General features: G+C 39.9%; 3 protein-coding genes across 5 annotated transcripts in view; 1 reads left to right on the plus strand and 2 right to left on the minus strand.

The window, feature by feature from the left end:
* Window positions 1–2,995, minus strand: part of lpgat1 (lysophosphatidylglycerol acyltransferase 1) — a 39,560-nt gene extending 36,565 nt beyond the window's left edge. The window contains exons 1-2 of one of the 3 annotated variants that reach the window (XM_054618401.1): window positions 2,784–2,995; window positions 1,615–1,867 (exon numbers count right to left, since the gene is read on the minus strand). In XM_054618401.1, the coding sequence (XP_054474376.1) occupies window positions 1,615–1,852 (238 nt within the window). In that variant the 5' untranslated portion in view covers window positions 1,853–1,867; window positions 2,784–2,995. Of the gene's footprint in view, window positions 1–1,614; window positions 1,868–1,947; window positions 2,028–2,148; window positions 2,204–2,783 lie in introns of those variants that run through there. The other 2 variants (XM_054618400.1, XM_054618399.1) reach the window with 2 other exon arrangements.
* Window positions 2,996–5,324: 2,329 nt separating this feature from the next.
* ints7 (integrator complex subunit 7) lies at window positions 5,325–15,584 on the minus strand. The gene is made up of 20 exons (XM_054618439.1): window positions 15,361–15,584; window positions 15,082–15,211; window positions 14,072–14,218; window positions 13,847–13,984; window positions 13,711–13,757; window positions 12,967–13,166; window positions 12,235–12,357; window positions 12,032–12,149; window positions 11,751–11,885; window positions 11,516–11,613; window positions 10,539–10,778; window positions 10,075–10,212; window positions 9,664–9,870; window positions 9,204–9,398; window positions 8,370–8,473; window positions 8,209–8,277; window positions 7,279–7,411; window positions 6,784–6,882; window positions 6,144–6,329; window positions 5,325–5,834 (listed from the first exon to the last, which is right to left on the minus strand). Exons 1-20 carry the CDS (start codon window positions 15,452–15,454, stop codon window positions 5,550–5,552), a joined length of 2,886 nt encoding a protein of 961 aa, XP_054474414.1. The 5' UTR covers window positions 15,455–15,584; the 3' UTR covers window positions 5,325–5,549.
* A 989-nt stretch (window positions 15,585–16,573) lies between these two features.
* Window positions 16,574–22,722, plus strand: dtl (denticleless E3 ubiquitin protein ligase homolog (Drosophila)). The gene is made up of 15 exons (XM_054618440.1): window positions 16,574–16,771; window positions 17,339–17,476; window positions 17,574–17,666; window positions 17,752–17,813; window positions 18,101–18,221; window positions 18,571–18,636; window positions 18,768–18,883; window positions 18,972–19,045; window positions 19,156–19,262; window positions 19,352–19,456; window positions 19,908–20,020; window positions 20,126–20,215; window positions 20,361–20,484; window positions 20,692–21,341; window positions 21,969–22,722. The coding sequence occupies exons 1-15, from the start codon at window positions 16,720–16,722 to the stop codon at window positions 22,032–22,034; spliced, it is 1,977 nt and encodes a 658-aa protein (XP_054474415.1). The 5' UTR covers window positions 16,574–16,719; the 3' UTR covers window positions 22,035–22,722.

Here is a 22,722-nt window from a genome sequence, read left to right on the forward strand (position 1 = left end):
CACCGTCAACCAAGCTATGTGACACGTATTAGTCGACGCAAGAGCAGGTGTCCTATAGGCTGCACCCTTTCCATTATTAATCAGCATGCCTTGTTGCTCCCCATGTTCACCACTTAGCAATTTGTAAGCATTTTGCTCGCAGCTCAGCGCAACCGAACACCACTGACTGCCTGAATCACTTCAAGACATTCAACCAGGCATCTGAGAGGAGCCGACAAACAAACACTCATGATGTCCTGCCGTTTTTCTATCATATGTGTCAGCTATGTGTGTTTGTTGTAGTGTTTCTGTACAATTAATACCAAAACCATATATGTGCCTTCACAGGAATTTGTAAAAAAAGAAGTAGTTAGGGCCACAATAATTATTTGAGTTACTGATAAATCAGCCCATAACTTTCTCAGGTATTCTATGAAATATGAACAACAATTGAAAAGAGCCCAGGGGGACATATGCAAAGGTCTTTGTCTTGTCTTCCCCAAAAGTCCAAAACAAAAAAAGGTAATTCATTCACTGTCATTTATGACAAAGAAAAGCAGCAAATCCTCCCATTTAAGAAGCTGAAACTAGCAAAGGCTCCTTGTCATTGAATGCTTAATAGTGCCAGATACACCAATAGTACAAATGTGACCATATCTAACTATACAAATAGGAATAGATTAAACTATGCATTTCAAGATGAGGGCGTTCTCATGACACCACCTTTAAAGAAGCAAGTTATGTTGATTATATGGAAATGATCCATTGAAAATGGAGCAACAAGCAGCTGTGCCACTTATGATTCAAAACAAAGATAAGCATTCCATTCATTTTCCTTCAACCCTCTACTTTTCATTCATTCATTCATTCATTCATTCATTCATGCCATAGCCCTGTTTCAGAATGATTTTCAATTCAGGGGAAAACAATTTGTTGGGATAGAAACTCCACATTTGTGTCCATATTCACACATTGTTCAATAATCAGGAGTTGAGGAGCAACTAGCCCTGGTCTGGTTCTCTCTTGTATTTACGTTGTTAAACAAAACTTCCTGCTGTACTGAAGATGCATTTCGAAAATCCTCATAACTCTTCGAACCATCTAGATGAAAAATATATTGTATTTGCTAAACGACAGTAAACAAATGGTATATGTCTTCCGCTCTTTTTGTACAACACCGGAGAAATATTAACATCAATATATCAAATATAAGCTAAGTTAAAATGTTTACATTTTGGTTCACACTGTATTCATTATGCCAAGACACATTTCATTTAACGGCCGAATCTTTGTCCGGGTTAGAAAACAGCCTTGTAACTTTGATATTGTGTAGCAAACAGATCATTTTCCATTCAGATGGTTCGAACAGAAATGTTGTTAACCAAATTGCTGGGCTTTTTTTTTTTTTAAGACATTGTCAGGTTTCTTTTTCAGGTAAACAGGTGGTGAACTCTGTGACTTAAAAGTAAATACACGAATCAAACTGAGGAGCAACTTAACTGGTTTGGGAAACAATCCTGTGCGTGTAAGAGCAGTAAGCTCTTATCATTGAGTCCAGCATGCAAAAAATATCTTTGCATGCAAAGCAGCACGTGGAACAAGGGCTATATGTATACATCATGAACACATTCTTACCTGTATAACCCGCGATCCAGCCCCATGAAGACACCATGGCCAGCAACCACTTGAACATGATCCCCTCGACGTGCCAGAAAGTGGTGCTGTCCCATATTCTGAGCGGCTGGAGGAGCACCAGGTATAAGCAGTAGGATGGGATGGCTACACAGTTGTTGAAAAACATGAACACAAATCGGATCACAGACTTGAGCAGAACCCAGCCCAGTTTGCTGGCCCCGTCCAAGAGCTGTGCCATCCTGATACACACCGTCTGCAACAGAGACACAGCCACCGTTATAGCATCTGGGCCTCGGCTTGTGTGAACACAGACAAAGTCATATGTGTACTCACCATTATTCTTACTGTAAACAAACTAATGTGCGGGACACAGATCCTGCAACTAACCCAAACATTAGACACTAATACACTGTGCAATAGAATAGTTATAACAGTTTCTGTCTGTATATATAATATTTCAGTTACTGTGGATTCTTTACTGCTCATTTGCTTATTTATAATACTTATTTTTGATCTTGTTTTGTTTTTTTTAACCATGTCTCTTGTTTGCACTATCCTCTATGCTGCTGTAATCCTGTAAATGTCCCCGCTGTGGGACTAATAAAGGATTATCTTATCTTATCTTACACCATACATAGACCCAGAGGAGTGAGTCTGCCTCTAACCGGCTGAAGGTGAGGCTGTTTCACTGCATGTCAAATGCAACACCCGAGTAGTGGACGCTGTCTCCAGACTATCCATTCAAGACTGTTTAAGCTGAAATGTGGCTCTTTTGTTTGTTGTTTTCTCCCTGACTGACTGCCTGCTTGCTTGCCTGCTTGCTGCCTAGCCCTTAAAGCAATGCATGCAAAGACAGGACCATAAAAGGACCAGTCGCACGTGACTCGGTGGATCATGGATCACTTCATGCCTTAGCCTAGCTAGGCTGAGTTAGCATAACGGGGACAGATGTGAAGAAACATGACAACCCGGGGACTGAATCATTACGGCACAAACGACACATATAGCGGGTGTTATGAGGCAACACCAGCCGTGATGTAGGATATATATATAAATATATATATAAATAAATATATATATGGATATATATTTATATATATATATATATATGGGGGTGGGGGGGGCTGGTGCAAAGCCTCCTGCAGCCGGACCACAGATGTCATACTCACCCGATGAATGTAACCGAAGCACCGGAGGACGGCCGGAGACGCGCGGGGCTGTAGCAGCGAGATAAACGGTGTCACGTGTCGCCAACCCTTCACGGTTACGTTAGCACACCTCGCTACTTGACATGGCCAGTCAGGGTCTCTCAAATCCAGCGGGGACCGGGGAGGAAATGTCTGATGTACCGTGTGAATAACCCGTGTGCGATAAAGCTGCAGCAGCGCCCATCAAAGCTACCGTGATGCGGCTCCTCGGGCACGGCGATCCCCCGGCGGGCTCCGTTAGCTCGCTAGCTAGCTAGCAAGCAGCTCCACTTGAGCGTCGCTGGCTCCATCTCAGTCCGAGATACCGGGATAATTCCAATGATGCATCATCATCATCATCATCATCATCGTCGTCGTCGTCGGTTTAGCTAAGCTACCGAGCTCCCATCTGCGGGTTTTGGAGGAGAGGCGGGTCGGGCCGGGAGACAACGCCGCTGGTTATAAGGATGTAAAGAGTGTAAACATAGACATATATGCACATGAAGCACGAACAACAGCGGGGTGTTTTTTTTTGTTTGTTTGCAGGCTGGCTGGACCCGTTATCTGTCCCCAGACCTCGATGAACACAGCGTCAAAATACACACCGGAGCAGAGGCGCGACACCGGAAACGAGTCCCCGTGGCCTTCAGAATAAAAGCGTAGTATGTAGGAAGGTGTCGAGATAGGAATCTTTTTTTTTTTTTTTATAATGGCTGGATATTTAAAAAGAAAAAAGATACAGTACCAGTTAAAAGTTTGGACACAGCTTCTCATTCAACTATTTTGAAGAATTTAAAATATAAAACATATTCTGGTTTGTTGAGCATTTGTTTGTTTACCACATAATTCCATGTGTTCCTTCATAGTTTGGATGTCTTCAATATTAATCCTCAATGTAGAAAAAAAATAAAGAAAAACCATTGTGTCCAAACTTTTGACTGGTACTGTACTCAAGTATGTTTTTATTTTAAATACACTATTGAGTTTATTTACTTTACTTGAATATTTATATTTTATGCTTACTCCACTTACTCCACAAAAGTTAGACCTAGCTGATAGCTTTAGTAACTAGTTACCATGCAGATTCAGATCAGCAATACTAAATATAATTTACAAATTCATACTTATAATTTGGCAGTATATACAGTACCAGTCAAAAGTTTGGACACACCTTCTCATTCAACTACTTTGAAGAATCTAAAATATAAAACATATTCTGGTTTGTTGAGCATTTGTTTGTTTACCACATAATTCCATATGTGTTCCTTCATAGTTTGGATGTCTTCAATATTAATCTACAATGTAGAAAAAAATAAAGAAAAACCATTGAATGAGAAGGTGTGTCCAAACTTTTGACTGGTACTGTACAACGACCTATAAAATGACCCTTATATTTATATATAATAATGCAAGAGCTTCATCCCTTATTATTTAACATAAATACTAAATTCAATAAAATATAATGAAATGACCGATATCCAATGTGAAACAGTGTGAAGAATAACAAGCATTGAAAAATGACATCAATGCATCTTGACATAGAGAGGGAAAACGAATACATACATAGTGTACGAATAGGAAAACGCGAAAAAACGAAAACAAGTACTAACTTGCAAGAAATACACTAAGAAAAGCAATAATTTAAACATGTTGCCATATGATCAATCTGAATAAATTATTTATCTCAATATGCTTAGACTTACATTCAATATTAAGTAAGATTTAAACATGCATTTCAATGTACATTGTATGTTCGGTAAAACGATTTATTTAGAAAACAAGGTGCGTGACTTTTCTGGTTATTCTTTCTCACTTGACGCTCGTGGGTTCACCTGACGCCAGCTCGTAGCCGGTAAGTGCGCAGACTCTGACATCCAGTGCTGCTGGTTTCAGTTTCTAAGAACAAGAACGCTTTGCCACTTCAGTGACTTTATCCTATGACTTCATCTTATATCTTCTGGACTCAATTCCGACTGCGAGTTATTTCCAGGTTACATCACCAGTGTGGGTGCGTGAGTTCACTGTTAAAATCGATGATTTTAGTTCAATTTTAACCGGAAAAAGCGTGGCTTATTGGAGTTTGCATGAATTTTGTATTATATTATTGTATGTTGGAATCGAGGCTAGTTTGGAGCTTAAGAGTTATGTTTGAGGAGATATGAAAGCTTATAATTATATAGGATGACATTAAACGTTACACTGTAGGAATGAACACATGCAACCATCTAATCAAAAAGTCTAAATGCTTACACATATCAAAGTTGTTATTCAGACATGTCTGAATTTGACATTAAAGAGATTTTAGTGCTCTGTAGACAATGATGTCCGATTAATGACTTTAGTCCGCCCCCTGGTGGCTCTTTATGGTATTACACTTCATGTAGAACAGATGACACGTTAAATCCAAGGACTTTAAATACTACAGTCCTAGAGATTACTGCACACATAAAATACTACTGGATTAAGAATATGGACAGGGAATTAAATGCAATTTTACTTTCACTGTTGGCCGACCTTTATGCGGATCATTTTAAAGATCAGATTTAAGGCCAATAATGTGTGTACTGTGAAAGTGCATTAGAGTGTCCTTACACCTCGTCAATATCATTTCAGAAGGATTACATACAATATTAAGCATTCAATTTAAATCTGTTATTTTAATCATTGAAAAAGTATGTACATGTTCAGTTTCTACAAAACCAGTCAAGAACACTATCAAAAACAGTTTTAACGCTGAGAACACATTCGCTAGAAGCGAGCGTATGCACTCCTCTGTGGAGCCGGCTGAGTTCCAGCCTGTTGCTGCAGCTGATGGCGGAGCTGCTGGGAGTAAGGATCCTCCAGGGATTTGACTGACACCGTCGTCTTGGGCCCAGTCTTCCACTCGATGCCACTCTCATCCACCACGGAGGCCTCCACGGTGACGGTGTGAGTGCCCAAGATGGAGAAATTCAGCAAGAACTGCGTGCTGAAGTAGTCGTTGTGGGGTTCCACCTGCTGCTCGATCTCATTAGTTTTAGTGTCGAGTGGAACCTAAAGAGGGGAAAAAATAAGACACATATTTGAGTTGGTCTTATCATCATTGGAGCAGCAACAAATGGGAGTACAAACGTCAGAACAGCGTGATCTGTGGATAAATACAGTATTGAGCTGTATTTGCACGGTTTAATAAAAAGGTCCAGAACAACAGATTTGAGCTTCACTACATGGAACGAAGAGCAATCAGAAGACCATATTATAAAAGCACAGGAGGTTGCGCTTCAGATTTCCATAATTCTGACATATTTGCATTTCCCCAAACTATCTGAGCAATAACCAAAGATGAGTGCAAACACTAGATACCTTGTAATCAGGTCCTGTCTTGCTCTGGAGGACTGAAGTGACATTGAGACAGACAGACTGGATTTTCCTGAAGAGTCCTGGCGTTGAACCATGCTGCACCACTCCCTCTACCTTTAGAGTCAGCTGCTGGCTGCTCTGCACTGGGATTGGTTCACTCGGCGTTCGTGGGGAAGGAGAGAGGGCAAGCTGGAAAATTGTTTTTGGGAAAAAAACGTACATCAGTCAGCTTCAAGAGAGCTAAAGAGAGCCGGCTGTCTGGAGCTGCAACTGTTCGGAATGTTGCAACACAAACCAGGGAATGTCTGGGGGAAATTTGCCAAAAGGTTGATCCGTTATTAGGGTGTGGCTTTTCCATTCTTCCTTTTGTCGATTGTAATTAATCAAAAAAATGACGGTACACTTATGTAGCCTCGAGGGTATGTAAATCTAATAAAACTACACAAAGAGTAAGTTTAAAGGTGTACTGCATATATTTATCTAATGAAGAGATTAATCATTCATTAGTAATAGAAAGTTTCGCAGTGAGCTCTCTATCATTTGTAAAGTTTTACCATCTGTTTGGCATCTATCGTTGTAAATTGGGATGTTCATTTTTTTGGTGCTTTTCTTATTAAAGTGAATATAAAATATGTAACTGTACCTTAATGCTCGTTGACTGGAGCTTTTGGAAGAAGTACCTCTGGAAAGACAGCGGGACCTTGAGCAAAGCTATGACAGCATCACAGAGACAACCCGTATGCTGCAAGACAACAACAGCAATTATTAACATTATAAGAAGTTTGTTGCTGCTTACTATAAAGTTTAAGTCATCATGCTTTATTTAACCAAGTAAAAGTCTTCTTGAGATCAAAAAACATTAACAGGCCGGAATGGACGATATCCAGTTAAGACGCATAAAGAGGTGTGAGTTTCCAAAACTATCTCAAATTAAATAAGAAATACATAAAAAGCTAACTTCAAAGAGAACAAGAAGTGTAGCAGTAAAATGAGCTTCACTCAACAAGTGCACTACATATATAATACTCCATAAAAGCAGAGCATTTTTCTGTCATTAGCACTTTATGAATCTGGACTGACTGCAGATAAATTGTTAGCATAAGTAATGTGATCTCAAGGTTTTTTATATTAATCTTACCAAGTGTGAAACAGGAGGGTGTTTCTTGGTGAGGCCCTCCACTTCCTCCAACACATGAGTGAAGACAGACATCATCAGTCGCTCATATTCACTCTCTGTCTGGACCGACCCCAGGGTGCCATACTCCTGAAAACTAGATGACAGAAAGAGAGAGAGGCAATCTGTTACAGGAAAATGTCTGCCAGGAGAAAAGGCTTCAGGGCTGTGTGTTACAGCAACACTTTCAATTGAAAACAAGTACATGGCATCTTTTTATCAAATTAGAAATTATTTTTTTTTTTTATTACATTGTCATCTACGGCAAATGTGTTTACAGAAAAAGCAACTACACCCATACACCATGCTGTAGCTGGTTATAGCACGGTGGCATTTCTCTCGATATGAAACATTTAATGGTTTATTATGAAGGCCAGCATGAAGAGAGGGAGCCATGTAAGCGAGAACAAAGCCGTGAGTCAGAGAAATAAAACTTAAAAATATTTTTGCCTCATCCAAGGTCGTCAAATACCTGAGCTGTATCATACAGATGCTAACGGTGGCCTTGTGCCTCGGTAGAAAAGAGAGAATACAGGCAGAGGGCAGAGTCTCTGCAGATACAGAAACCACCCACACTCCTAGTGGGTCATGAGTGAAGATTGACAGGGATATTTTTTGAAGATTTTTGCGTAGAACACCTTTAAAACGTTTTTCTTAACACTTTCCTGGAAGTCTGCCACAGAGAATCTGCCTTTTCTCACATGTCAAGCCAGTAAAAACCCCTTGAACCGAGTCAATGACCAGAAGTAATTATACTCTAAAGCCGTTTCCTTAAACTTTTGAGAATGATAAACTATGAAATTGAGTCACAATTTATCTTTAGAATTCCCACCACCGAACACCAAACAAATGAATTTACATTGTTCCAGCTTTGTGGCCTACAACAGCTCTCACCTTGCTGCCTGCGGGTCCAGTATCAGCGCTTCTATAACATGGGAGACGAGCAAACAGCTCTGTTGTTGTCTGAGCAGCAGAAAGTTAAAGACAAAACAGCAGAGTAACCGGGGTTGTCAAAATAGACAAGTGTGATGTGACTCAGGCATGTTTGAGGATACAGCTCCACATTGCGAAGGGTGGCGTAGTCGGCGTCAAACGACGACTGGTGTAGATCAGCGTAGCGAGCTGCAAGACTTCTGAACTCATCCATGCATACCTTCATCTGGGAAAAAAGAAGAAGAAAACGCAGAGGCTTGATGATTGACTACATTTGGACACGGGGGGCTATTTATAATCTCGTCCCCTCTCATTCAGTTTGGGTTCTGGTTAATGATGCGTGTCAAAACTTCCCCTAAATGTTGAGAAATTGATCCCATTTAGAAATTTGGTGAGTATGCGCTGTGTTACAACATGACTAAGTTAGTCATGTTACAACATGTTACAACATGACTAACTGAAGCCTTAGAAAAAGGACCCATTCCCTGCAGGCATCTGCAGAGAATGGGTCCCGACTGTAACTACCACACTGACATGACGCTTCACATGGAATCAGGCAAACCGGATATCATTTAAGTGGAAGAGAGCAGGACAGTAAAATTAGGACAGACTGGCAGAGAATACCAGCAACAGTAACTTTTTTTCGTCCTCTGTAAGAGAATTTGCAATAGGATACTGCGTAGCTCGCTCACAAAGTTGTTTACGTTTGCAAAAGAACATTTAGAGAAAGTCGCATCAAACAGCTACATGCATTACTAGAATAATGACATAAAATCGTAGACACAAAATATTTGTATTTAATATCTACTATTCCATTACCATAGCAACATATCTTCAAGCATGTTTTGTTTTGTCATCCTGCCATCAGACTAGTTAGTTTGTTTTCTCCTGTAACATCCAGAAGGAGTTTCCCCTTCTGCCCGATGCCATGTGAATACAGCAGAAGTGTTTTTTACCTGCATGGCGATGCGGCCGCACCGCTGCAGGTCATTGCCTGAGGTGAGGGCGATGGTTGTTGCAATGGCCGGAGGAGGGCTGGTCTTTAAACTGTTGCAGGTACAAATGAGCTGCGACAGGGCTTGCAGGGTGTCGATGCGCAGCTTGATGAACTCGCACTGGAATGTGAGCGGGCTCAGAGGAGTGCTGGCAGCCTGGAGGGAGGGATTAATCAGATCACAGCACATAAACACTACGGTGAAATAGTCTCACAGTGTCTTGGTGAGTTGACCTAACAAAACACAATCAGGTATTAGGTGACTTAATCCATTAACAATTCAAGATGCTGTGAATCAATCAGCTCCAATACAATACTCTCCAGACGGAGTACCAGAAGCTTTTAGCATCTGTCGTTAGTGAAGTAGAAGGAGGGATTGTGTTAACATTTTTTGACAAGCAGATGCCTGAGAGTTAACTGACTGTGAGGGAAGCGATGCCCTTCTGGTAGGAGCGCAGGGCCTCGGCGATGGCACTCATGGCTCCACTGTAGTCTCCGTCCTCCACGTGACTGAGGCACTGCTCCGCCTGGGAAAACTCCTTCAAGCTGTTCAGCCAGAAGTAGAAGTGCTCTGATGCCACACGGGTCCGCAGACTCTGGTACAGCTCGCTGGAGAACTCATGGCATCCCTGCAGATTAATGAGAATATTACATTAAGTGTCAGGTGCTGGATTTTAGCAGCACTATGTGGCTTCTTCAGCACTTGTGACGTCTTTTAATGCAAACAAATAGATGCTTCTGCCTTGGAAGACATTTAGCAGCTCTACAAAAAGACTTTAGGGTTAAGCCATTTTACAGTATAGGTCTGGTTAAGTACTAGTAGAAGAGATTACCATGCGTGAGGCTTGTCGTGCGATGCGGTACACCGTCCAGCCGTTAGCAACATTCTCCAGCTGCTGTTTGATGACAGTCTTCACTTCAGCTGACAGAGACGACTGGCTGGCAACAAAAATCACTGTTGCCAAGGAAACCTGCAGCAATCACCGTGGGAAGGATGAGTGTTGAAATCCCAAAGAGACATACAAGTATAAATACGAGAACATTTTTAAGCTGAATGCCACGTCAGCTATTCTAACACAGTTGTGGATGAGCAGTAATGCTTCTGCTAAAAAAACAAAACTAGTTCTATTTCTATACAGAACATAGATACAACGCAATTACAACTTAATTGTCATGTAAATGCTGTTGCGAGTCTCCTGTGCTTATAAGGTACATTTAAGTGCCGTTATGAGTCTCTTAAATCTTTAATTTACTGTTTGAGCAGTAGCTGATGTCTGACTCTTGCTCATTCTCTCACCAGAAGCTCTTGCTGCTTGTCAGTGGAGGAGTGACTGGCCACTCTGTAGAGATCCACCAGATCTCCCAGCATGCCGTCGCCCAACACCGGCAGGTGGGTGGCGATGGCTGCCAGAGCGTGGCACATGAGAACGCGTGAGGAGTCACAGGATAGATGGAGCTGGCCGAGCAGGAACTCCACCGCTGATTGACTGAGATGTGGGCGACTTTTCAGCAGTTTGACCAATGAGGTGAGGGCTGTCTAGGGTTGGACGAGGAAAGTAGAAGAATGGGTGTTACTAACTCATAATGGGGTTGGATGATGGTAAACGCCCTCATTTCCATTTCCAGGAGTTGGATGACAAGGAGTTTAGATAAGTAGTGCTGGTGTCTGGCTGTGTTAAAAACAACATTTGGCTTTCATGAGCAATTCTACCAAAATAATTCTGCCCTCTTTTAGTTGCATTCATTTGTCCATCAGATGTTAAAGATGAACACATATCAAATAACACAAACTTAAAGAGCGTCAAAATTCTAAATACTGCATCCTAAATGGCTCACGCTGCAAAGTTATACATTCCTATGTTAATACTAATTAATCAAAAACATCCGGCATTGGCACTTTCACCCTACACTTAACTGACTATGACTGGATATCATTTGAAATATGACACTATTATCAATAAGATACCCAAGTTTTCCTTCATGTTTTTTTTTCAAAAGGTAATTTCAATTTACCAAAAGAGGCCAAACCTTTTAAATGTTTTGCCAACACAAGCAGTCACATAACAACTATAATTGCTACAATTTAGATTCAAATCAGAAATTTTATATAAAGAATAAGTAAAAAAAAAAATACAAATCTGTCCAGGCATTTGATGCCATTTTACAGAATTTGACAGTTCTCTGTACTATGTGATACAAACACATACCAATCGTACCCAGCATTATTCGGAATGTATTCATCCAATCAATGCCTTGGCTATAAAGTCGTCTTACTTTGAGTGTGGCCTGTGAGCTGGGACTGCTGTCCTGACTGCAAAGCATCAGAAGGGACTCCACGCCCAAAACTGTGTCCTGCTCCAACTGTACTATATCTGAGGAAGAGAAATACAGCAACACTTATGCCTCGGCACACAAGAGCAAACATCAGTGGGTGTGTGAGCTAAAGCTGTTGATGAGCAATTGCCATTAGAAGAATTCCTAACCCAGGGCATCACTCGCTGTAACTAACCTTTTTCTGGACAGGAGATGGCGATGTTTGAGAGCACTATGACCCCATGAGCAGCCACTGCCAGGTTGCTATGGTAACAGCATTCTTGTGCCAGTTTAACCAGGTCAGTGAGCCGAAGGGGAACTGAAGAGCCACCTGAGAAGAGTGTTTGAGAGGAGAACCTATCAGTCTAGAGTCGATCCCTTCTTCACAACAGAAATAACAGCAATTAAAGCTAAAAAAATAAAATTCTCAATTACATAGATAAGAAATTAAATTGTGTATTTAAATGTGAACACAACCTGTCAAATTATTAAAGTATTGCTTGATTGCAATTGTTCCAGAGAGGGTGGAGAGGACAGCCAACATCCCCAGCTTCAAACTGCTGTAAGGGCTGCTCAGGGCACATTCACACAGGGTCTGCAGAGATGAAACACAACAGATTACCTACAGAGTATAAACCACCATCAAGACAACACTACAGTGTCAGAATCTGAAACTCTACCTGAGTGTTTTCTCTGATCCAAAGGTGAGGAGCCTTTTTAGCCAAAAGCTTCAGGTCATTAATTGCGAGTCTTTTCACAGCTTTTCTTGGGTCATCTTTCAGGTATTGAAGGAGGAGCTGCAGCTGTACAGAAAAGAAATCAAATAAAAGTGTTTCACAAACGTTTTTTCTGGGGACCCACTTTTTCCAAAAACAAAGCAACCGTATTCACAGCAGGCCTTTTCTATAAATCGTGAGAAGAGCGAATTTGTGCAATAAATAAAAGTTCATGTGTATTTTAACTGCCATTTCATTATCACCTTACAATTTATTGAATAGGTAAACCAGCCATTTTAAAGAGATATATCAAAACTTTGTTTTATGCAGTTATATTAAATCATATGCACATGTTAAATACCTTATAAATGAGACTGCATATAGGCGAAGTTAATAAGCGCTGTTTTTTTTTAAACAGAATGTACACAGCCTTTCATATTAGATTAAATGTTATAAGTAGGCTACAATAATCAGCCCAAAACAAACATTCAGGACCCCTCATGTGGCTCAATTGTGTACTGCATATATGGAAGACTATAACGGAAAATTCTAAAAATGTATTTGGCCATCATAATAAAATCTCCTGAGATCCATCTCATTAACAGCCAAATGTCAAAGATAAAGATTTCTATGAATGAACGTCACAATACAGTCACCGACCTATAACAATGAGGTACAGCTCTGTCATGTTATTACCTGCTTTGGGATATCGATGAGGGAGGAGGCAGCCAGCTGGGTGAAGGTGTGCAGGGTGACGATGACCATGGGGGTGGAGGGGTAAGAGTTTACCAGATGCTGGAGAAGCTCTCTGCTGCTGGAGGCCAAGCTGGCATCGTGATGCATGTGCTGCAGCATGGGGATCAACTTCAGCTTCAGTTCCACTGGAGTGTCTAACCCTGAGGTTGAGAAGGAAGTTCAAGAGGATGGTCTCTACAGACAAGACAAAACGAGCCCACCAACACAAATCTGCTGAACAGCGATGAGTCATTTGTGGACTAAATATAATAAGTATTCACAGAATATCCCTGAGCGCCGGCTCAAAATGTCGAGACATTCAGATTCGCTTTCAGTTGGTACTTGTTGGTATTCGAATGTACAATAATTCTTAAGCTTCATGTTTAATTTTGATTATCAAACGGGCTGTATTTATTTTAGCGTGGAAAACAATGTTTACACTGACCACATGTTAATGCTCACTTGTTTACTTTAAGTTCTAAAAAGTAAAGTAAAAGTAAACTATGACGACTGTGGATACATTTACATGTAATCACCCGTTTTAACCCTTGAATTGTTTTCATTAAAAAAAATGTATAGTTGTTTGGAATATTTACTATTATATATATTATATAATATTCAAAGCTTAAAAAAAGGTAATCAGGACGCCCCATGTTTTAGTAAAAGTGATCTGTTATATTTGAGTATTAAATAGAGATTTTTTACCTTGAATCATCTCACTGACTTTGTTGCAAATCCCCGCTGCAAAGTCTCTGAAAAAACACACCAAATTTATCTTATATAAAACATCATCCCTTATATACGCACTACAGCTCAGGTGAGGCAAAACTATTTTCCTTACTTTGACTGTGCAGAGAAGCTTGCAGCAGCATATATGGCAGCCTCTACTTCTACGTTGTCATGGGAGTCCAGACTTTGGCGAATACTGTGGTGGGCATTCTTCCTGTCTGGGATAATAGAGGCCAAACTACCAAGCATCCTGAAACAAAAAGGAAATCATTCATTCTTTCTGGGTCTGTAGAGTAGTACAACATTATCAGATGTTGGTATTACAATCTGTTATTACCTCAGAGTGATGGCTCTGGCCACAGGGTCGTTGCTATGGATGACTGAAAACACCCTTTTAACAAATTCGTCAACATTAAGGATCTTTTCGAGATGTTTCTCACTTTGTTGAGTTACTTTCAGCACACAGAGGCGCAGAAAATTGTTCCTGAAATCAGAGAGACAAGTTTTTATAAACAAAGAGATCTGTGCCACAATAAAACAAGTTTAACTTATCACACACCATTCACATGCTACTAATGACTGCTTACTGTAAATTAACTAATCTTTGATTTAATATATACACTATTCAAGGTTTAAAAATATATGTTATCAGGAATCACCAGACCACCAAATTTAAAATAATTTGCTTTCTCAGTACAACAAACGTACTTAAAGTAGTTTTACCTGATATGCTTTTGGTTGCCAGTTTATAAGATACACTTACAGTACCAGTCAAAAGTTTGGACACACCTTCTCATTCAATGGTTTTTCTTTATTTTCTTTTTTTCTACATTGTAGATTAATATTGAAGACATCCAAACTATGAAGGAACACATATGGAATTATGTGGTAAACAAACAAATGCTCAACAAACCAGAATATGTTTTATATTTTAGATGCTTCAAAGTAGTTGAATGAGAAGGTGTGTCCAAACTTTTGACTGGTACTGTAGGTAAATGTAATGTTGTGTTATGCACCAGGCCTGCATTGAATCTCACCTTTTATGAAGGCTATACTATTCATTTTTTGTTTAAGAGAGGCGTTGATTCAACATAATGATCATATTTCAGGATGTACTTAGCGGTGCTGTTAAATTGATTAGTACATTATTGAAAGGTGTGTGTAATATTTACATGTATTGCTGTTTAAATCTAGTCATAGACTGCATTAGTTTTGACTGACAACTGTAAATATGGTAGTTTGGTCGGAATCATCAAAGATGGAGATACGGTATAATGAGTATTTTAAAAGCATTAACATGTTGTCACTAAGCAACTATCGTCCTTATACCACGTAAAGCATCCATACCCGAGTCTGAAGATGTCTGCTAACTTCAGAAATGCAGAGTTGATGAGGATGGGAAAAGGGTACTTCTGGAAGAGTTTGGGGAAGAGCACCACAGCCTCGCACTGCTCTCCCAGCTTAGCCGACCGCAACCCTGGAAATGAAGCAATTTTCACTGTTCACAAAATAGCAGGGAGGTCTCATATGGACAGTAACGTTGAGCAAAACCAACACATGGAGAAAACACAACACACAGCATCAGACTACAACCGATGCTAACTTGTTAGCAGGCTAGCTCCGCACCTTTGTCCAGCTCCATGAGAGCGGAGTTGGCGTCAAGTTCTTGTTCTCCATAACAAGCCTCTGACAGGAAAGAGCGTGCAGTTGACAGCGACATTATTGATTAGTTGTGTTTGTCACCAGAAAAAAACAAAAAAAACAGCCTTGACAGCACCCATGAGCCGTCGGCGTTTTGTGTACAGGCGGGGAATTAGACACACTCTAACCGGATGTTACGGAAACAACACTTCCGGGCTAGTTCTGGTTTTCACAATAAAAGCGCCCGTGACTCGTTAACTTTGAAGCCAACTTTATTGGTATCTAAAATAAGATCCACCCTGAATAAATGCAGTCTTTAAGTACTGCTTGCAATAATGCAATACTGATCCGGAATAATAATGCTGTACTTACATGAGTGCTTATATATTTCTACTTACAGTAACAGTCAAAAGTTGGACACACCTTCTCATTCAATGGTCTTTCTTTATTTTTTTTTATTTTTTTTTCTACATTGTAGATTAATATTGAAGACATCCAAACTATGAAGGAACAGATATGGAATTATGTGGTAAACAAACAAATGGTCAACAAACCAGAATATGTTTTATATTTTAGATTCTTCAAAGTAGTTGAATGAGAAGGTGTGTCCAAACTTTTGACTGGTAATAATAATAATAATAATAACTTTATTTATATAGCACCTTTTAAAAACAAGGTTTACAAAGTGCTTTGACAGACCAGCCAGCAAGACAGTGCATAAGAAACAAAAGGAAATAACAAGTGACAATCAAATAAACAAATAAAATAAAATAAAATAAATAAAATAAATAAAATAAATAAAATAAATAAAAAATAAATAAAATAAATAAAATAAATAAAATAAATAAAATAAATAAAATAAGTGATAAATAAAATATCAAATAATAAAATATAAGATAAAATACCAAAAAATGAAAATGAACCAATAAAACGATACTGGTACTGTACATTCATTCAACATGGTAGCCAGAAAAAAAAGGGGAACTGTAAAATAATGAATTAATAAAAAGGAAGTAAAATACAATAGTATGCAATTATAAATTAAGTGAAAGGTAGACAATAAAATCAAATACTGATCCATCGGTGGTTATTGTGGTAAACTTTACAGAACACCGGTTTGAAAGGAAGCGGATGTGACGCGCGTGAGGAAGTGGCTGTCTCGACCAATGGCAGCCTGTAGCGTCAGTTTAGCGGGTAATTCAGTCCCTGCGTCTGATCATATTTTCGCGCGAAAGACAAGCAGCAGCAACAGCAGGGGAAAAGGGCTCCAGCTAATCTGAAAAACTTCTCCGAGTTATTGAAAATAACTTCAGATCGTCCTCTACTGGAGTGTAAAGCAGAGCGATGCTTTTCCACTCCATAGTTGACAGAGGAGTGGGCAGACGAAGGCTTAATGGTGAGATAATCAATGTTTTTTGGGTTATTTGGAGGGCTTTTCGGGTGTTCTTTGGTCCCATGCTATTTCTGTCCCCGTGGCAATATAATTCAGCTTTTCAAATTGACGTAAATTTACGAACGGAAATCAAACGTGGTCTTATATTATAAAGTGTGAGAAAACGCTTCTCAAACTTGTCTGAATCAATAGACTGATAAGTACATTTTCATCATAACTTATTAAATCCAGACTAGCAAGCCCTTTAGTGACTACTTTTTAGTTATAAATTCTAATTAGTTTGTTAAAAAGATAATCTGGATAAAAAAATATTTGAACACAACGATCATATGCCAGTGAAAGTCTATTAATGATCATATTGAGTTACTGCCCAGCCATTAATGACTGATATATAAAGTGAGAAGTAAAATGTCAAATCATAGCCTGTCAAATAATAAGTAACTACAGCCAATAGATAGAATAAATACTGCAGTTTATCTCCTGAATGCTATGGAGTGAAATCGCCCAATTGAAGTATCAGTATTGGTAATGGTGTCTGACTAAATGGACTTTCTTCTCTGATCTCCCCAGCCCTTCCTGTGGATCCCCGGCCCAGGTTCCCTCTGAGCTCTCTGCTGGGAGGCTTCGAGTGTGTCCGACACGATGAACACCTCTCCTATGGCAACTTGGGTGACTCTGTGCCGCCTTTTGGATTGGCTTTTTCCTCTGGTAACCCACCTAAACATGCCATGTTATCCTCAAATGATACACAACAGAGCCAGGAGCTGTTGTCATTTATCCATCTAACTGGTGTGTCTCTCTTCAGTGGGGAACATGCAGAACATCCTTGCAGCAGCTAATGAAGAAGGCATTGTTAGGATCTACAACACAGAGAGCCGTGAAAAGCCACTTCTTAAAGGTATGTATAAAGACACTTTTTTTCCCCAAAATAGCTCTGTTTGTTATAAGGAAATATCTGACTAATGGTGTGTGAATGTTTGCAGAATGGCTGGCTCATGAGAATGCTGTCTTTGACATAGCCTGGGTACCGGGGGAGCCTCACTTGGTAAGCACAATTCAAATAAATGCCATATTATAAGTAATCTATGAATCATAATGTCAGTAACATCTTTTAAATGGTTTATTTAAATGCATTAGGCATTAATACACCTTTCCATAGATATTTTTGACTCATTCATTGATGTTGTCTGTTTCTTTGTTAGTTTATGATTCTCTGTATTTCCTCAATATCTACTCCTGTTTATATTTTAGCATTTAAAGCAGCTTGATACTATTTTCTAACAAATACAGCCTTTTTAAAAATACATTCTATTGGTCATTTGTCATCCTTAGGTGACTGCTGCTGGTGATCAGATGGCCAGGCTGTGGGATGTGAAGTCAGGGGAGCTGTTAGGCAGCTTCAAGGGTCACCTCTGTAGCCTAAAGTCTGTGGCATTCACACCATGGGAGAAAGGTATACTATAAAGTCACCAAATACTGTTTCTATGGTATATTTTGTTCCTTGTTTTCTCTCAAAAGACACAAGAAAAGACTGTGTTGGGTGTGTGACATTGGATTTTGTGGCTATGACCACCTGTTATTTATTTAAATGTTTATATATACTCTAACCTGTTGTTGTATTAATATAACCAGGGATTTATGTTATTACCAGGATGACAAAACAAATGGAAATGGATTTAAAAATAAAGAAATACACTAGGTGGATGCATGACTTGGGACATTTTTCATTTAAATATAATTTATTTTGCATTAATGATGCTTTGTTGTATTACACTATTGATACATTGTCTTCTACTCAACAGCTGTGTTCTGTACTGGGGCCAGAGATGGAAATATTATGGTCTGGGACACCAGGTGCAGCAAAAAAGGTATTAATTAGACATTTCAATTACAAAGGTTTTGTTTTTTGTATTGTTTTGATATTTAGTGGTTTGTCAGAGCCTCATGGAGAAAATGCATGATTAGTCAGGGTATCTTATCTGTTGTTTCCGCCTCTCAGATGGTTTCTACAGACAGGTGAAACAGATCAGTGGCGCTCATAACAAAGCAGAGACAAACGCTCCCACCAAAATAAAGAAGAGGCGGAGTAGCACACGTGGCATGGCTCCCAGTGTGGTGAGTTTCTTCAGCTACTTTTAATCAAGTAAACAGAGGGACTGTTCAGAAGGAGGGCAGATCGTTGAGCTCTTCATCTCTCTTGCAGGATACCCAGCAGAGTGTCACAGTGGTTTTGTTTCGGGATCAGCACACCCTCATCTCTTCTGGGGCTGTTGATGGGTAAGAAAAAACTATTTTATGTTTCCATTATGCAGCAAGTCAGTATAAACTTACTTTCAAATCAAATAGTAGTACATTGTCAAATAAATGTTCTATTTCATCTGAACCAGAGTGATCAAGATGTGGGATCTGAGGAAGAACTACACTGCCTCCCGTCAGGAGCCTGTCCCACTGCAGATATACCCGTACCCTGGTTCTTGCATGCGCATGAGACTTGGTTAGTTTTGTACAAAACTGCTTGTCATGTTAACATAAAATATGCAAACGACCAACAATAAACTGAATGTTGTTTTGCATTTGTTGCAGGTTATTCTGGACTTGTTCTGGACTCCACGAGATCCAACGTCATAAGTAACTGCACTGATGATAGTATCTACATGTTCAATGTCAGCGGGGTGAAAACGACTCCAGGTAAACAATGACTCCACTCTGACTACAGATATAGTGTATCCATACCAGAATATACATTTTCCAGTTTATCCCTAATTTAATAAATTACCATTCCATATCACTAGAGGGGGCTGCAAACTAATGTCCTTTGTTTTAAGCGTCATGGGAAGCAGAGGGTAAAGCAAGAGGGCACTGTTTGACAGCTTTAAATATGTAAAGTCCTGAAGGACAAAGAGCCCTAATCTGACTGCTGATCAGCTCTGAATAAACTGATTAATACTCACACAGGTGATTTTCTCTCATAATTCTGTTCTTTCTAATCCTTTATACTTAGCCTCTTGTTAAGGAACATGTCATTTGTTTGTATTACTTTATTCTTTATATTGGTGTTATTGTTTTTTCTGGCTTAATTGCTTTCTGAATTTAACTTTTATTAAGTGATTCTCATATTGCTGTTTGTTTTCCTCCACAGTGGCTGTTTTCAGTGGCCACCAGAACTCCTCATTTTATGTAAAGTCCACTATCAGCCCAGATGACCAGTTCTTGGCCAGTGGTTCAAGTGACAATAACGCATATGTCTGGAAGGTACTGTCTCTATTTTATGTTGCTATATTGTTGTAGCGTTTGTAAAGCCTTTTAGGATGATTGTGATGGTGTATTTAAGAACCTTGCATTTCATTTTCGTTTCAGATCTCTGATCCTAAACAACCTCCCATGATGCTCCAAGGCCATAGCGAGGAAGTGACATCTGTTGCATGGTGCCCGACTGATTTTACTAAGGTAAGCCAACAAACATTTATGCTTCTAGTTTTTCAAAAGACTAAAAAAAAAAAGAGAAGAGGTTTTTATGTTTCCCTGCTGAGCTGTTTAATAGGCTAGGCAGATGGATTAAATCTCCTTTTAATCCCCACTGCTCTGTTTGCAGATTGCTTCCTGTTCTGATGACCACACTGTGCGGATCTGGAGGCTTCACCGGGAAATGGATGGAGCACAATCTTCAGTTGGAGAGGCTAACCTTGTGGGTTGGGCACATCCAAAAACTCCTCTAAGTAAGCATTAGAACTATCATGAACAACCTTGTAACAATATATACAATATATTTGGATGGCTGTTGTATTCTTTATAAATAGTTTCCTTACCTTAGCATGAAATGTGGAGATGCTTTGTCATAATTTACTTCTGTCCTGCCCTTGAATGCAAAATGTGTCATTCAAAGTATTCATGGTGAACTAACAAGGACGTCTGCTTTTATTAAGGACCTTCAATCAGAGCTGAAACAACTCCTGCCAAGAACCAGAGGACAGAGAGTCTTGGCGGCTTGGCGTCACCCCAGCTGGCTGCCTGCGCTCCCAGTGGAGCTGCCTTGCCTCTGCCCTCCAGCACCACCTCACCCGTCCCTTCACAGTGTCCTACGGCTGCTGCTGTTCGCCAGAGAACACCATCTTCTATCAAACAGTGGTTATCCCCGAGCTGTGGATCTCCTGGTCAGGTCAGCCCTCTGGCCCGCCGGGTGCTGAGCCCGTGTCCCCAGAGCCCGGCGAGCAGCACCTCTCCCACAGAACGACGGGCCAAACGCAGGCTGGAGACCGGTGATGGTGCATCTGCAGGCTGTGGGGGTGCAGAACAGTGTGACTGTGTTACTGAACTCTACCCTGCGGCCAAGAGAAGCCGGGGCCTGTCTGGCATCTGCTGCCCTGCTCAAGAGAGCCAGCTACAAACAGACTGTCACACAGAGGACAACAAGCAAGTCTCATCGAGACAGACGGGCAAGGAGAATTGCTCTCCCAGAGAAAAGGACTGGTTGTCAGTGATGGCCCAAAAGATGAGGAAAGGTCAAGGAAGCCCTAGTTCTCCCAGAAGCCCCAGTGCCTCAAAGAAACAAGAAGGCAAGACCCCAGCTTCACCGGTGAGCACAAAAATCTCGACTTCAGAAGTTAATCAGCTTTACCTTTTCTCAGTAGTTAGGGTTACTTTTTCATGTAGAGCATTTTTCTTGTCAGGATAAAAATGTCTTTGATACAGCTGCTAGATTATGGTAGAAATCATGTAGTTATTTTAGGATTAGCACTATCCGAAGCAAGAGTTTAACATTTGGGAGAAGGGGTTATTTGCTTTCTTGATCGATATCGTCTGATATCTGTACGGTGAATATAAGCTGAATGGTTACCACGCATACCACATAATTGCAACATCCCCGGTTTGATTCCTGCTGGGGACTGTTGCTGCATGTCATACCCCGCTCCCACGATTCCCACATTTCCTGTTTGCTTCTATAGTGTTCACTATCTAACAAAGGCAAAAATGTCCCAGAAAAGTAACTAGCTACATGTTAGCTTAACTTGCCAAAAATACTGGAAGCAGGTGAAAGCTGCTAGCCTAGCTCTGTAGAAAGGTAACAATCTGTCAACCTGCACAGAATGATTGTTTGGTAATTGAGGTCTGTCCCTCCTGATCATTGCTAATGTGTTCATGCATTGGGATGACCTATATCTGTTAATATTGCATTTAACCATTTTTGTTTTTTGTTTTTCAGACCATCCGCTCACCACAAACCATGAAGAAAATCTCTTTGTATTTCACAAGAAGGGATCTGGAGTGAGCCAGTCAGGTGCTCCGTGCTTCTGTTTGAAAATATAGATTTTTATTTTGACAATTTTTAACCTGAACTGACAGACATAAGCCTCTAAGAATACTGATCTAAGTCCAGATTACATGAGTACATGAACCAGGGCTGCATAGTTTGACAAAACAGTCATTCTGTATAATTGATGCAGCAGTTTTCAAATCCCAAGAGGCTGTTTTTTATTTTAATTGGGCCATGGGTTTTGGAGTTGCCAGCTACACAGTTTTCTTGTGCTGTACAGTATCTCTGGTTGAAGAAAAGTTGTATGTTGCTGAGTAAATCTTTCATTTTACTCAAAACTGACAACTTTAAGATATATATTAGTGTTTAATAAAAGAACACACATTTAATAAAGTTGTTCAGGTGGTCGACCAGGAATTAATCCTCAAGTGCAGAGAAAAATGTTTGTCTGCAGATACGAACATTTTAAATTCTTCTTAAAAAATACACTTTATTTGATCCCCATCTTTAGCAGTTTTATGAACTTCGCAAAGTTTATTTAATGCCTTATCTCTGTAGATTTTTGCATGTGTGGGTTTGACCTTTTTCTTTCAATTGTATATATCAAATTCTGCAAAAAATTGTTTCTTAAATTTACGCTTAAGTTGTTTATATGTACAAAATAACCAATGATTGTTGCTTGGTTCATTTGTATTTCATTTGA

Source organism: Anoplopoma fimbria, chromosome 18 (assembly GCF_027596085.1).
Source record: "Anoplopoma fimbria isolate UVic2021 breed Golden Eagle Sablefish chromosome 18, Afim_UVic_2022, whole genome shotgun sequence".
In the NCBI taxonomy this organism is placed as follows: Eukaryota; Metazoa; Chordata; class Actinopteri; order Perciformes; family Anoplopomatidae; genus Anoplopoma; species Anoplopoma fimbria.

Bases quoted from the DNA above. Each gene is read 5' to 3' on its own strand.
- ints7 (XM_054618439.1), bottom strand. From the start codon at position 15,454: ATGTCGCTGTCAACTGCACGCTCTTTCCTGTCAGAGGCTTGTTATGGA. The intron at 12,150-12,234 runs GTAGAGTTTCAG...TCATCTCTGCAG, and splicing joins GGATCAGAGAAAACACTCAG to ACCCTGTGTGAATGTGCCCT. The intron at 9,871-10,074 runs GTAATCTCTTCT...ATTAATCTGCAG, and splicing joins CACGACAAGCCTCACGCATG to GGATGCCATGAGTTCTCCAG.
- dtl (XM_054618440.1), top strand. From the start codon at position 16,720: ATGCTTTTCCACTCCATAGTTGACAGAGGAGTGGGCAGACGAAGGCTT. The intron at 20,021-20,125 runs GTACTGTCTCTA...TTTTCGTTTCAG, and splicing joins ATAACGCATATGTCTGGAAG to ATCTCTGATCCTAAACAACC. The intron at 20,485-20,691 runs GTAAGCATTAGA...GCTTTTATTAAG, and splicing joins ACATCCAAAAACTCCTCTAA to GACCTTCAATCAGAGCTGAA.